Source organism: Corylus avellana, chromosome ca4 (assembly GCF_901000735.1).
Source record: "Corylus avellana chromosome ca4, CavTom2PMs-1.0".
Lineage (NCBI taxonomy): Eukaryota > Viridiplantae > Streptophyta > Magnoliopsida > Fagales > Betulaceae > Corylus > Corylus avellana.
In genome coordinates, this window is record NC_081544.1 from 22,747,523 (window position 1) to 22,762,460 (window position 14,938).

General features: G+C 39.8%; 2 protein-coding genes across 3 annotated transcripts; both read right to left on the reverse strand.

Annotated features, from left to right (window-relative positions):
• Positions 1–434: 434 nt before the first annotated feature.
• Positions 435–7,543, reverse strand: LOC132179486 (mogroside IE synthase-like). Of its 2 annotated transcripts, none has more exons than XM_059592221.1 (2): positions 6,851–7,543; positions 435–1,243 (listed from the first exon to the last, which is right to left on the reverse strand). In XM_059592221.1, exons 1-2 carry the CDS (start codon positions 7,469–7,471, stop codon positions 521–523), a joined length of 1,344 nt encoding a protein of 447 aa, XP_059448204.1. In that variant the 5' UTR covers positions 7,472–7,543; the 3' UTR covers positions 435–520. The 2 variants fall into 2 exon arrangements, with proteins under 2 accessions (XP_059448204.1, XP_059448202.1); XM_059592219.1 differs by lacking the exon at positions 6,851–7,543 and adding an exon at positions 2,763–3,634 and having other exon boundaries at positions 435–1,239.
• Positions 7,544–9,430: 1,887 nt separating this feature from the next.
• On the reverse strand, positions 9,431–10,167 carry LOC132179529 (flavonol 7-O-beta-glucosyltransferase UGT74F1-like). Its single transcript, XM_059592262.1, has one exon. The coding sequence runs from the start codon at positions 10,150–10,152 to the stop codon at positions 9,463–9,465; it is 690 nt and encodes a 229-aa protein (XP_059448245.1). The 5' UTR covers positions 10,153–10,167; the 3' UTR covers positions 9,431–9,462.
• Positions 10,168–14,938: the final 4,771 nt, after the last annotated feature.

The following is a 14,938-nucleotide window of genomic DNA, read 5'->3' on the forward strand; positions in this document are numbered from 1 at the left end:
GACCACAAGTTCAGAAAAGGGTATCTCATGTAGAGTTAATATTTACCAATTAATTAATCCTAGCTACTTTAATGACTTAACTGCCATCAAATCAACTAATATGCAATTCAAAGTACAAAATCCATATATTCAATAGCCCACAAATATGACTTCCAACATTTTTTTTTTTTTAAAGGATCGACTATATTGTGGAAGTTTTATCGTTCTATTTTGCTTCTATTATGTAAAGAAACGCAGGAAAAAGGTGTTCATTTGGTAGCCAACTTTGGGCCTTCATGACCCTGGCCTACCTATAACTGGCCTAAATTAATTAATGATTGATCAACATGTGGCTGTGGCAGAAAAAAATAAATAAATAAATAAATAATAGCAAACTGATTCTTAATCATTATTTGAATATGGAGCTAGCGCTTACATGAACCTCATGATGAGTATGCATAGAAAAAGTTACTAATAGTAAAATCATATATTTTCTAGATCATTATTCGAATGTAGAGCTATCAATATAATTACATTAACATTAGGAGTGTGAAAGTTTAGTTATAAACTCCTCTATGTTTTTGTCTGAGCTTCCACCTTCGTCTACAGCTTCTATAGCCAGTTCCTTCCATCTCAATGAATTCATTTTCATCTCTTTCCCTCTCTCCCCCTCCATTACTTCCCTTATACGAAACTCTATTTCTTCTTTGGTCGCAATGCTGTTTTCATCCAATTTGATCCTGATGCCTACCTTCCAAACATCCACAATGAATTTGGCATTAGTTGGTTGATCAGTCCATTGTGGCATCGCAACCATTGGCACTCCCAAGCTCAATGCCTCAAGCGTCGAGTTCCACCCACAGTGAGTCATGAAGCACCCAATTGCCTTGTGAGCCAATACGTCTAGTTGAGGGCACCAAGTCACAACCAACCCCCTCTCGGTTGTTTCCTCTATAAAATTACCCGGAAGCTTTTTCTCCTCGGATTCTCTAACTACCCACAGGAAGTAGCAATTGCTATTCTTCAGGCCCAATGATAGCTCCTCCATCTGCTCTTCTCCCAAGGCTGCCAAGCTTCCAAATGATGCATAAACGACAGAGCCAATTTCCTTCGTGTCTAGCCACTTCATGCAAGCGTCCACATTAGGCTTGAAGAGGTTGAGACCATACTCTTTGTCATCCTCCAACCGCTTGTCTAAGTACATTGATGGAATAGCCGGTCCAATTGTTTTAACTGGCCATTGGCTTGCCATCCAATTCACTACCTAATGGAATTTAGAACATCACATAAAGATTCAATAATAAAAAACTTGTTAACCACTAGATATATATAATACTTGAAATAGAGTGTCACATACATATATCTCAGTATGCATGTTAGTAAGCCAAAAACAAAACTTTGATAATCATAGAGAATAATGCATTTTTTTTTTTTCTAATTGAATAAGGGAAAAAGGCTACAGGGGAGAGAATAATGCATATTAATTAACTAGTAAATGCAATTATACAAACGTACGAATGTTTGAAACACATGCATATATGACATGCATGCATGGATATTGCTGAACCTACCTCGTCTTCCAAACTGTCGAAACTATTGCACAAGAGCCACTTGGCTTCCTAAAAATTGGAGAATTGATTCAATACGAGGTGAAGGGATATTGGAGGATTGCGTTTGTGTGACCTTGTACGGGGAAATTAAGGAAGTACTAGGATGTGGGTTTCACTCTCCATTTTCTTCCAATGCTTTGTATGATCCCTTTCTGTGTACAACGACAGTACCATTGGAGAAGATTTTTGTTTCTATATTCATTCGTAGAGTTTGATGTAAACCCATTTTTTGTTTCCGGTTCTGTGGGATAAAAATTTCCACACCCACTAGCTTCTTAATTAGGAGGTTCAAAGAAAACATCTGATGTGGGTTTTTCCTTGTCCCCCTTTTGTAGGGGGTGGCCTTATCTTTACTATCATAGACTATTTTCAGTATTCTCATTTATTTAGTTTATTCTCATGTTAGAATATCTCTTGTTTCACTCTAAGAATAAAGTGGCTTGTAAAATTATCAGTTAATCAAAATTTAATAATAATCATTCGAAAGTTTAATAGTAATTTTAGAAACTACATTATTCTTCAAATGACACAAAAATAACACGAGACAGATTTCTAACATTACTCAATATATTCTATTATATATTTCTACACTATCACTTTTCTAAGTGACAATCTTTCATTAGAGCTTGACGCGCATTAGCTAGCACAGAAAATTAAAGTCATGATGCACGCTACGAAACTTATGCCTATACATTTTTTAATTAAAATACCCAAATTGATTTCTTACCAAAGACAAAAAGGCAACAAAAAAGTTAAGAACAAAAAGAAAGAAATTAAATAGAAAGGGCTAGCATTAGGGCCTCCAAAACTCCTAAAGAAGTGGTCGAGCTTTTGAATGGTGCTTTTCTTTTTTTCTTTTTTCTTTTTTTTAGCACTAATATATTTTATATTTCAAATGTTAGGTTTTTCAATACTTTTTTCAAAAACTTCGTTCCCAAAACATTTCACAATAAATAAAGGCATAAAGTGATGACATCGTGACACGTCAATTTGAAACCAATTTTTTTTTTAAAAAAAAAAAAACTTGAAAAACTTTTCTCTTCATCTTTTAGTATTAGATTTTCACCCATAAATGTAAGTTAATAAAAATCCAACCTCATATATATATATATGTGCACCTACATATCTACACATGCATACAGCATCCACACACATATATATATATATATAAACCTACCTCATCTTCCAGCTTGTCGAAGCTGTTGAACAAGAGCCATTTGGCTTCCTGGAAGTTTGAGAATTGATTCATTACGAGGCTTATCAGGGCTGGGTAGGAGGCCGAATCACAAAGAAAAGAAGGCATGTCATTGATCTCTAGCGATGGTAACGAGGGCAAAGACACCGAAGGCCCCTCTGGGGGCATCCCAACAGCCCCTTTATGAGCATGATAATATATCGCATTAACACCACACGACTGAGTGAAAAAAGGAGCTCCATCTACGCCATGTTGCCTCGCCAGGGTTAGAGCCCACGGAATCACCGAGTCATAGACGAGCAGTTTTGGTGGGTGTTGGGAGCTTTTGTGTCTCTCAATCAGCTCCGCTAAGCTTTGTGACACAAATAGTTTGAAACGCTTTAATTCTTCGTCTATGCTTCCCAGCTTTACACCTTCCGTAGACCCATCGGAGATGGTCTCAAAGTTGACAGAGCTCTCTTGCAGGGCTTGCATGGATTCGCTAATGGAGGTGGTGGTGATTACCGTCACTCTCGGGCCCTTTGAGGCAAGGCGCTTCGAGAATTGAAGCATTGGGTTTATGTGACCTTGCACGGGGTAAGGAATTACAAGGATGTGAGTTTCCCTCCCCATTTTCTTCCAATGCTTTCTCTCCTCGAGCTCTCTTTATAAAAGGAGGAGGATATATGAAGAATGCATTTTTCTAGCATGTTGGAGTTTTGACGAGTAGCTGGGATTAATTACTTTTTGTGGGGGTAAGAAAACAAATTAGTTTGTTTTATTAAACAAGTTGGTGGAATTTATTAATGTGTCACATCAGTACAAATCATGTCAAACTAAAAAGTGACCAAACTATTTATATGAGCATTGAGGTGGTTCAGCCGCCTCACTTCTTTTTTATCTTTTTCTTTTTGGTTATTTGAAGGTGATTTGATCACCCTAGATATGATCAAAGAAGTGGATCAACCACGCCTAAATCATTAACAATTCTGTCAATTTTTCTAATGACACATACTAAATTATTTCTTTTGTAATTTATTTATTTCTAAAAGTTATTAATTCTTTTGTAAAACTAAAAAAAAATGATTTATCAAAACTCTAAAATAAACGACAAAAATGCATTTATCGTGAAGCTCAATTAATTTCTTTGCATGTGATAAAAAATTTTTAGCCAGTCGGTGTCAGATGGAGAGAATAATAAGTACAGGGAACGATGCATGTGGGCTAGCTCGTTTGTGACTCCCTGTGAAAGAAAGCAACAGCTCAAGGGGTACTGGGCCGGAATAGGACGTGTTTCGGTGCGATAGTACAAAAATTGATTGACGGATATAAATGTAAAACGAGCTATGATTTTTTTTTTTAGAGAAATAAAGCAAATTGTTTAATGATAATAATAATAATAATAATAATAGAGAGAAACCCAACCGGCAAGAATCAACTGACAGTCGAGTGGAAACAGTATAAAAAAGACAAATTTTAAATTAAGGTTGCCATCACATGAATGACTACTTTGAAAACCCGGGGAGCATGTCCTACATCTTTATTCCCCTCTTTATCTTTCTGAAATAACTGATGGTTCTCGCATTTCTATGATTGCTACAAAATAAAAGATAAAAGACACAGAATTCTATAATGCAACTGGCCATGTGTCAGGAGTACATCTTAGAGTTTGTTTTATAAAACCACACAACCATGTTTACTTCACAAAAAGTTTTCAATCTATCTGAGCTCCAGTAAAGAAAATCTAAGTAGAAAAATTTTCAAGATGTTTTGGAACAATTATTGTGGTAGTGGGCATATGATAGTGTAAGACCCAGTTTCATATTAGGAAGATGAGAAAAAGTCTACATAAAATTTGTGGTTTATAAAAAGATAGTCATGGGTGTTAAGTCCTACATTACTTAATTACTAGGTGAAACTGAACTTTATAATAAATTCTAAGTAAGCTTTAAATTGACTAATCACTTTGGAGTAAGAACACAGATGTGGCTATTGTTTTTTTTAGGTCGTTACGAGTGGTATCAAAGCCACTCGTAACACTCCTGCATGATGTGACCCGGGGAGCTTGTAATACCCATGACCTCTTGTAAAGTTTGGTTTAAAAGAACTAAAAGAAGACAATATTATGTGACATTGGAGTAGGGTATTAAAGATAACTTGTCTAATACAAAAGAATGTTAATTACGAAAATTTTGTGAGTGTGACCTTTGTGAACACCAATCATATAGAGAGTACTACCAAAAATTGCCCGCAACCCTTGGTCGTTCCTATCAAGCCATTTGTCATGACGTGGGTGCATCCCAACGACAAATCACGTAGAATGTCAAGTTCATAGATCCGACAAACTAAAGCGACAGCCAGATGATTATTACCAAAACTGATATAAACTAAAGTCACATGAAGGTACAAACCTCAACATCAGTGCTTTGTATAAACCCAACTTTAGTCCTCTATCCATGAGCTTGAAATTATTTACTTTAATTTGACTTTTTATCTTGTGGAGATTGCTCATGACAGAAAGTATCATCTATTCGATGTATTCAAAGAAGAGTAGTTAAGAAAAAAATATTTGTAATTATTCTTTCTATTTCTTTTTTCTTTTCTTTTTTTTATAATAAAAAAGGTAGATAGAGAAGACTAGGGCGGTAATCGAGTCAAGCCGAATCCAACTTTAGAATTTCAAGACTGACTCGTTTACGAAGATGCTTATTTGAGCGAGCTCGAGTTTAAGCTGAGTTATGAAATATGTGTTTAAAACGAGCTCGTTGAAAATGCTATTCGAGGTGACTCGGGTTTAACTCAAACACGAACTAGGCTATTAAATATTAAGTAATTAGATAATATGTTAGTTTATAAACTAATTAGATAATATGTAACTAATACACACACACATATATATATATATATATATATATATATATATATATATATATATTACTAAAAATTAGTTATATAAATTTAAGTGTGCATATTAGTAATAAAGTAATATATGCCATATAGGTTACTTAATATTTATATATTTATATATATATATATATATATGGCAAGTAATGAGTCAGGCAAACGATTCGGTCGAGCTTTAAATGAGCTGAACTCATAAGCTCTTATTGAGTTTTTTTGAGCGAATCAGGTATGTACTATTTACTAATCGAGCAAATTTCTACAATAACGAACGAGTTTGTATAGTATCGAGCTCAAGTTCAAGTTAAACTAAACAAAGCGAATATCGAGTGAGCTGTCGAACGGACTAATTTATTTATTGCCCTAGAGAAGACTAACTATAACTATTTTATCTGAATGTGATCATAATACCATCTACTCAATGAGAGTCACACAGGAGCTAGCTAGGGGTTTAGACAGTATGAACCTCAAGTGCTATCTCAAATCTAACTAAGTCATAACCTAACATAATCTCATTAGAGCATAATGAGACATAGTTTAGACAGCAGGAACTTCAAGTGCTCTCTCAATCCAACTAAGTCATAACCTAACATAACCTTATCAGAGCATAATGAGACCTAAGGCGGCTAATCTAACTAGATTTGAATATTTCTATTTTGAAGGAATTGTTAAGACTTAAAAGCTCTATAGCTTGTCCCCAAGCAGGGACGAGCCAGCTTTCAATTTGGGGGGGGAGGGGGGATGTAGGGGCAAAAAAATTTTAGATATGGATCAATTAGCAAAAAATACCTTAAATTTTTTTTTTTTCTTGTAATTTGTGAGTGGACCAAGGCAACTGCTGATCTCCCTAAACCCGTCTCTGACTCTAAGGGATAGCTTAATCGGCTAGGGACCACGCCATATGAAGCAAAAGTCATTAGTTCGAATCCTCCTCCTCTTCTTGTGTACGTAGACAAAGGCTCTACAACTTCTATACATAAGATTTCAAGAACTTCTCCTACTTCCGCCCAAACAAGAAGGGATTAATCTATAAGCATTTTGTTCAATATATACTATATATGTTATAAACATGTGTTATTATATATTCTCGCACTCAACAGTGTCAACCCACATATATGGTCAAAAAAAAGTATGCTGATGAATATATATAAAAGTATATATGTAGGGAATATTGCAAACGAATTACCTCAGGTTCCAACTCCATGAAACTGCTGAAAAAGATCCAATTTGGTTGCTCGATGTTGGAAAACTGTAGGAGCCCAAGATTTAGAAGAGCCGGGTAGGAGCCGGTATGATAGATGACGGACGGCAAATCACTGACTCCGAGCGCCGGCAACGTAGGCAGCGACACCGTAGGCCCTTGCAAGGGCAACGTTATCGTGCCTCGATCCAAATGATAATAGATGGCATTCACTGCGCACGACTGAGTGAAAAACGGCGCGCCGTCGAGGCCAAGCTGTCGAGCCACGTCGAGAGCCCACGGCATGCAACAGTCGTAGACGAGAAAGTTGAAGCAGTTTTGCTTCTGAATGTACTCCGACAAGCTTTGGGAAACTGTCAGTCTGAAACGGTCGAGGGTTGCTATCAAGGTCTCTAGAGTTTCGCCTTCTTTGGAGCCGTCGGAGATGGTGTCGACGGTGACGACGGAGGTGGGCTGCAGGGCTTCCTTTGACTTGCTAATGGAGTTGGTTACGAGAAATGTCACTTTTGGACCCTTTGAGGCGAGGCGCTTGGAGAATTGGAGCATTGGATTTATGTGACCTTGTATGGGGTATGGAATCACCAGGATATGAGTTTCCTTCGCCATTTTCTTCCAAATCTCTCTCCACCCGATCGACAAGATCGATGAGGATGAAGAATAATTCACGACTATCGAAGATATATATGTTTTTTATTCCCTTTCTTCTTTTTGTATTTTCTACAATATTATCTAATATTGGCCAACTATATTTTATGTTTGTTCGGTCATCTTTGTCTTCGCTCCTATTTGAGTTAAAAAGTTGAATCAAAGTTGTGTCAAAAAGTTGTTATCCTCTACCATTACGTATCGGAAAAGGAAACTATCGCCAAAACATTTTTTGTCTTTGAAAAGATGCACATGGCATGTGAATGGTAAACTAGATAGGGATTTAAACCAATTAGGTAATTAGAGTGTTTATGCGAAATTCAGCTATTATGAAATTAGGATGGATGGTCAAATAGAATAACAAATTAAATACATAATGGTTGTTGGTCGCAATGGTAAAGAGATTATCACCAAACCAAAACCCTTTTGTCTTTAATAATTGTTTTTTCATATAAAAATAAATAAAAAAGCAGCACATGCAGAAAAACACAAAACCTTGACATCACTGCTTACGCAGACATTATAGGGACAAGACGAGTACAATCCATATGCGCATGATCAGGATCAGGATCATGATCATCTCCAGCAGAAAGAAAAAAACGTGACACAGAAAAAGATGAGATACATTTGCGGTGATGCTTATATTTTCCTTGCAGTAATGAATTATTTATGTGTGTTGTATTTTAAGTGATTAATATTTTTATATTTTTTAAATAATTATTATGAAAAATTACTTAAAATATGTGACGTTAGTCAATATTTTAGTATAAAATTAACTTAAAAATTTAGTACGAGGCCTAAAGAGTAGCATTTCTCCTAAATTTGCCTTCTAAACAATATTTATAGGGAAAATTATACATTATTCTCTCAAAAGTTTGAACCGATTTTCAATTTGACCTCTAATATTTTAATTTTTACAATACACCCCATCAAAGTTTTAAATTTTTTCAATGTAGCCCATCTGTTAACAATTTACGTCCAATTTAACCAAAAATTGGTCACGTGCTAGGCACGTGTATTTTTTGTCTTAAATTTCTAAAATTGTCCTAATGTATTTTAACAAATTCCAAAAATGCTTCCAAGTCAAACCAAAATAAAAAAATAAAAAATTCAATGTGGCCTATTCGTTAACCATTTTTTGTTTTCTCTAACAAAAATAATGGAAAATACTAAATTGTCCATACAATTTTATTTTTTATTTAAAAATAAAATAAAATAAAAATTTTGGGGTGACTCTTTGGCCATTTTGGGGTGTAAATGACCACCCCCCCCTTTGACCATGGGGTCGCCAAGCCACCCCCATCTGGCTAGATTGGGAGTGGCCGACCACCCCCAGGAAGCCAAATGGGGGTAATTTTTGACCACCCCAAAATCCTTTGGGGGTGGTCATAGCCACCCCTTTGGCCAGCCACCCTCCCTTGGCCATGAGAGTGGCCGACCACCCCCAAAGATTTTGGGATGGTTGAAACCACCCTCATTTGACCCCATGGAGGATGGCTGACCACCCCCCATGGGCCATAGGGTGGCATGCAACCCCCAATCCAGCTAGATAGGTGTGGCCTGACCATCCCCATAGCCATTTTCCACCCCCAAAATGGCCAAAGAGCCACCCCAAATTTTTTTTTCTTTTTCTATTTTTTGAGTTTTTATTTTTTAAATAAAAAATAAAATTGTATGAGCCATTTAGTATTTTTCATTATTTTCATTAGAGAAAACGGAAATGGTTAACGGATAAGCTACATTGAAAAAAATTTGAACTTTGGTAGGGTGCATTGTAAAAATTGAAACAGTGGAGGCCAAATTGAAAATCGGCTCAAACTTTGGAGGATAAAGTGTATTTGACCCATATTTATGTATTGATTTAAGATTATTATAGTCAAATAACATTACTTTATTAAAGAAATTTTACTGCAATATATGAAATATTTAACTTTGCAAAAGGGAAACTATAACTAGGCTTTGATCAATTTAGATACAAATTCCTCAATGTTCTTGTCGGAAGTGCCACCCTCACTCACTGCCTCAATAGCCAAATGACTCCATTTCTTAGCATTCTCTTTCATTTCTTTTCCTCTCTCTCCCTCCATTACTTCCTTAATGCATGACTGAATCTCTTCTCTTCCCACAACGCCATTTTCATCAACCTCAACTATCCTAACTCCCACCTTCCACACATCCTCAACAAACTTGGCATTTGTGGTTTGATCCGTCCATTGTGGTATCACCACCAACGGCACGCCCAAGCACAATGCCTCAAGGGTTGAATTCCACCCGCCACTCGACAGCACCTCCACTTGGCGGCTCCATTCCACCACCAACCCCTTTTCGCCTATCTCATCCACAAAATTTTCCGGGAGCTTTTCCTCCTCAGAAACCTTAACCACCCACAAGAAATAGAAATTGCCTCCTTTTAAAGCCAACGCCAGCACCTCCATTTGCTTGTTGCTTAAACAGGCCATGCTACCAAAGGACACATAAACAACAGATCCTGGTGGCTTGGTGTTAAGCCAATCAGTGCAAACAGACGAGTCATCTATTGTGAAAAGGTTAAGCCCATAATCACTGTCGTTTCCCACACGGTTGTCCAAGTAGTTAGATGGAATTGTCGGCCCAATTGTCAACAATGGACACACTTTTGACATCGAATCCACGACCTGTACGTTATGATAAAGCACCACATAATTAATAAACTTTTTTATAATCTCTACAAAGGTAATTACTATAGCTAGGCACACTAAAGTTTAATTATTCCATGCATGTGTCTTTGTTTTGCTGCTTGGACGAGTTGACGCAAAGTTTCATGCAAAAAGAAACAACTTTTGACTTATAAAAAAAAAAAAAAAACTGAGTATAATTAATGAACACATGATGAGAGCGACAACCTTTAATTATACAACATGCATGATCTGTGTTTTCAATTAATTGCTAGGATATACTATATAGTTTTTTTCTTCTTTAGCATCCCTAGTAATTAAACTCACCAAAAAATTAACTATTTTGGCGAGTCAATTTGCTAAAAATGTTCAAAATGAGATTTCAGCAGCCTCACCAATTTGGTGAGTGAACAGTACTCGCAAACAATAATGAACATCGTATAGAAGGAGATGATTGAAATAATTTTGCCTTGCATATTTTCATTGATACGATGGGTTTATATACATGAGATTACATTTACATAATAGGAAGAAAATACAAATCAAATAAATGATTTCCATTTTAGAAGTAGCCGTTGCTGCATTTATTTTTGATTGATTTGGGTTTCCTTGTTGATGGTAGCCGTTGCTTGATTTGTGGTTGCCTTGATTTGGGTTTTAGCCGTTGCTGTAGTTTCCTTAGAGAGAGTGGTTTCTTGTTGACCACATGTAGGTTCAATACGCCCCCGCAAGCGAGACATGGTACACACGATGTGGAGCTTGGACCGCATGGTGAAAAAATGAGTTGAGGCAGTGGGTTTGGTGAAAATGTCAGCGATATTATCTTTGCTAGAGATGAATCGGACGTCAAGAGTCTTGGAGGCGACTTTGTCACAAACAAAGTGAAAGTCGATTTCAATGTGCTTGGTGCGGGCATGAAAGGCAGGGTTGGCAGTGAGGTATGTGGCGCCAATGTTATCACACCAAAGGGTGGGAGGTGTGGGAAGAAAAATGCCAAGTTCGCGGAGCATGGATTGGAGCCATATGAGTTCGGCAGCGGTGGTTGCAAGAGTACGATATTCGGATTCGGTGCTGGATCGAGCAACAGTCCGTTGTTTGCGTGAGGACCATGAGATAAGATTAGGGCCAAGAAAACACAAAATCCACCGGTGGATTTTCTATCATCGGGGCAGCCAGCCCAGTCAGCGTCAGAATAAGCTTGGAGGGTGCGAGAGGGTGACTTGCGAAGAAGGAGACCAAAGGTGAGTGTAGATTTAAGGTAGCGCAAGATCCGTTTAAAAGCTTGAAGATGAAGAGAGGTAGGCCGGTGCATAAACTAGGAGACTTTGTTGACAGCAAATGAGATGTCAGGTCGAGTGAGGGAAAGGTACTGTAAGGTACCGACGAGACTGCGGTAGGTGGAGGGGTCGGGGAGGGGATCCCCAGTGAAGAGTGAGAGAGCATGTGCGGTGGACATTGGAGTCTTGATAGGCTTGGCTTCGGACATATTGCTCTTTTTAAGGAGGTCAAGGGTGTAGCGTTGTTGAGATAAAAGGAGACCATCGGGAGTGGTTATAGCTTCCATACCAAGAAAGAAATGGAGAGGCCCTAAGTCTTTGATGGCGAATTCAGCATGTAGAGAGTTTAGGAGGTCAGTTGTGCCATGAGGTCGGGAGTTAGTGATGAGAATGTCGTCAACATAAATGAGGACGTAGGTAGTGCATTGAGGTGTGTGGAGGATGAACAAGGAGGAGTCAGATCGGGATCCGACAAAGCCAAGTTCCAAGAGGCGATCACTGAGGCGGGAGAACCAGGCACGAGGGGCTTGTTTGAGGCCATAGAGGGCCTTCTGTAATTTGCAGACATGCTGAGGAAACTGAGGATGGATGAAGCCAGGGGGCTGGGCCATGTAGACATCTTCGGAAAGCCAACCATGGAGGAAGGCGTTTTGTACATCAATTTGTCGAATGAGCCAACCTGAGGAGATGGCGAGGGACAGAACAAGTCGAATGGTTGTAGGTCTGATCACAAGGCTATAAGTATCTCCAAAGTCAACGCCAGATTGTTGGTGGAATCCTTTAGCAACTAGGCGAGCTTTGTGACGATCAATGGATCCGTCGGCTTTTCGTTTGAGACGAAAAACCCATTTGCAGGCAACTATATTCATTGTGGAGGTGGGAGGAATGAGAGTCCAGGTGCCATTGTGGAGGAGGGCATCAAACTCAATGTTCATAGCATCACACCAGGTGGGGTGCTTGGCCGCTTGGGAGTAGCAGGTGGGTTCAATCTCGTCGAAGTTGGCAGTGGCAAGGAGCGCTTTCGGAAGCGGGTAGCGAATTAGACCATCTAGAAGAGACTTGAGCTTGAAAATGTTGTTCTTGGACTGAGTCTGCATTGCATGTCCTGGTTGAGGCATGGGAGATGCGGAGGCTGGAGAGGTGACAGGAACCTGCAAAGAGTCAGAAGAAGAACTAGTGTTAGTAAGGGCAGGTGTGTGAGATGTAGGAGGGGATGGCGGGTCAAGGGATGGAATGGCAGTTGTTCTTGGTGCATCGCAGGGTGAAGTAGATGATAGGGTTGGGGCAGGAGGGTTTGCAAAGGGGGGATAAATAGTGGTGTGGGAAGTGGGGGATGGAACTTGGGGGAGTTTAGGAAGGGAGGTGAATGGGTAAAGTGATTCATAGAAGTTGACGTGTCGGGAGATGTAGATCCGACCCGTTGATCGATGAAGGCATTTATAGCCACAGTGACAGGGACTATACCCAATGAAGATGCATGTGTCGGAGCGGAAATCGAGCTTGTGTTTGTTGTAAGGGCGAAGATATGGCCAACAAGCACATCCGAAGACGCGTAAAAAACTGTAATTTGGTCGGAGAGAGAAAAGTTTTTGAAAGGGTGATTCATTATTGAGGATGGGTGTGGGTAAGCGGTTTATGAGATAGCAAGCGGTTTGAAAAGCCTCAGCCCAATATTTGAGAGGGGCGGAGCAATGGGCCAAAAGGGTGAGGCCCATTTCGACAATATGGCGGTGTTTGCGTTCCACAGACCCATTTTGTTGATGGGTGTGTGGGCACGTGAGTCGATGATGGATTCCATGGGATGCGAAGTGGTGACGTAATTTTTGATATTCACCACCTCCATCTGTTTGGATGGATTTGATTTTACGATCAAATTGGCGTTCAACATAGGCCTGAAACTTAGGAAAAATAGAGAAAACATCAGATTTGCATGCAATGGGATAAAACCACGTGAATTTACTAAAATGGTCGACAAAAATAACATAACAGCGTGCACCATTATTGGATAAAATAGGGGAAGGTCCCCAAACATCAGAAAAGACAAGTTCAAGTGGGACACTTGATTTATTTTCAGAAATATTAAAAGGAAGCTGATGACTTTTGCCTCGCTGACAGGCCGGGCAAATAGGAGGCTGCTTATTTTTGGTAACTGGAAGTTGAAATCTAGTGACGACATGACGAACAATGCGATCAGCAGGGTGGCCGAGGCGAGCGTGCCAATCCACGAAGTTAGCACGTTCACTAGATAAAATACTAGGGGGTGCAGCTATAGGTGAAAACCAATGGTAGAGGCCATGTCTACTCGAGCCGTGGTGCAGAATTTTCCCGGACGTATGATCCTTGACAAAAAAAACAAGAAGGGTGAAATTCCATATAAACATTATTATCAGAAGTAAATTTTTTGTTATTTTAGGAACATGTAAGACATGACGTAAAAGAAAATTAGGAGAAAGTTTAGAGTTGCCCGTATGTTGGATGGCAAGGTGGGTACCATTGCCCACTTGGATTTCATCGGGTCCATCATACGCTTCCGAGTGGAGATTCAAATTGTTGAGGTCGGAAGTGACATGGTGAGTGGCACCGGTGTCCGGATACCAGTTGAGATCCCGGGTTTGGGCCTGAGCAGCAGTGTAGGCAGTGAGATTGGGCCCTGTAGTTTGAAATGCTTGGTCAAATCTGTGATAACAAGTCATAGCAGTGTGGCCCAATTTGCCACATACTTGGCAGGTGGGCCGAGGGCCTGGGCCTAACAGAGAGGGGGACCCATGTGAAGATGAGGAATTGTGAGAGGGAGGCGGAATATTTCCACGCCCCCTTGTTCTGTATTGCCCAAATGAGTTTGGGGCAGAACGGTGCTGCCCATGTGAGGAATGGGTTCTCATGGAATTGAGATGCCGTCCTCTTCCACGATGTGGATTCCGGCCCCGTGAAGCAAGGTTGGCGGCGACAAGGAAAGTGTCGTTCCGGTGGTGTTGTTCGAGTCTGGTTTCGTGAGCTAGCAGATGGCCGAGCAGATCGTCCATGGTGAGAGGTTCAATCCGGGTAGTCAAGGACGTGACGAGGGGGTCGTATTCGGGACCCAGTCCGGCAAGGAGCGACGTGGTGAATTCATAATCGCTGAGTTTGTGACCGGCGGCAGCAAGGGTGGCGGCGGTTTGCTTGAGCCGTTGAAAATATGCTGTGATGGAGGAATTGCCCTTCTTTGCAGTAGCAATTTCGTAGTGAAGCGTCATGGTACGAGCTCGTGAAGCTGAAGAGAAGGTGCGTGCTAGAGCAGTCCAGAGTTCTCGGGCAGTGCGGCACCCAAGGACTTGGGGCAGCAATTCTTCAGAGATGGTGGACATAAGCATGCTTAAAATAAGCTGGTCCTGACGAAACCACCGAAGTGTCTCTGGATCGTTGGAGATGTGGAGAGAGCCATCAATGGCGTTGGAGGTGTGAGGATGGGGAGGCTTGTTGGTTCCATCCACAAAAACATAGAGATCGTGACCTTGAAG

Excerpts from the sequence above, each read along its gene's own strand:
- LOC132179486 (XM_059592219.1), bottom strand. The coding sequence starts at position 3,396 with ATGGGGAGGGAAACTCACATCCTTGTAATTCCTTACCCCGTGCAAGGT. Across the intron at positions 1,240-2,762 it reads CAAGCTGGAAGATGAGGTAG|TGAATTGGATGGCAAGCCAA; the intron begins GTTTATATATAT and ends TCCATTAGGTAG.
- LOC132179529 (XM_059592262.1), bottom strand. The coding sequence starts at position 10,152 with ATGTCAAAAGTGTGTCCATTGTTGACAATTGGGCCGACAATTCCATCT.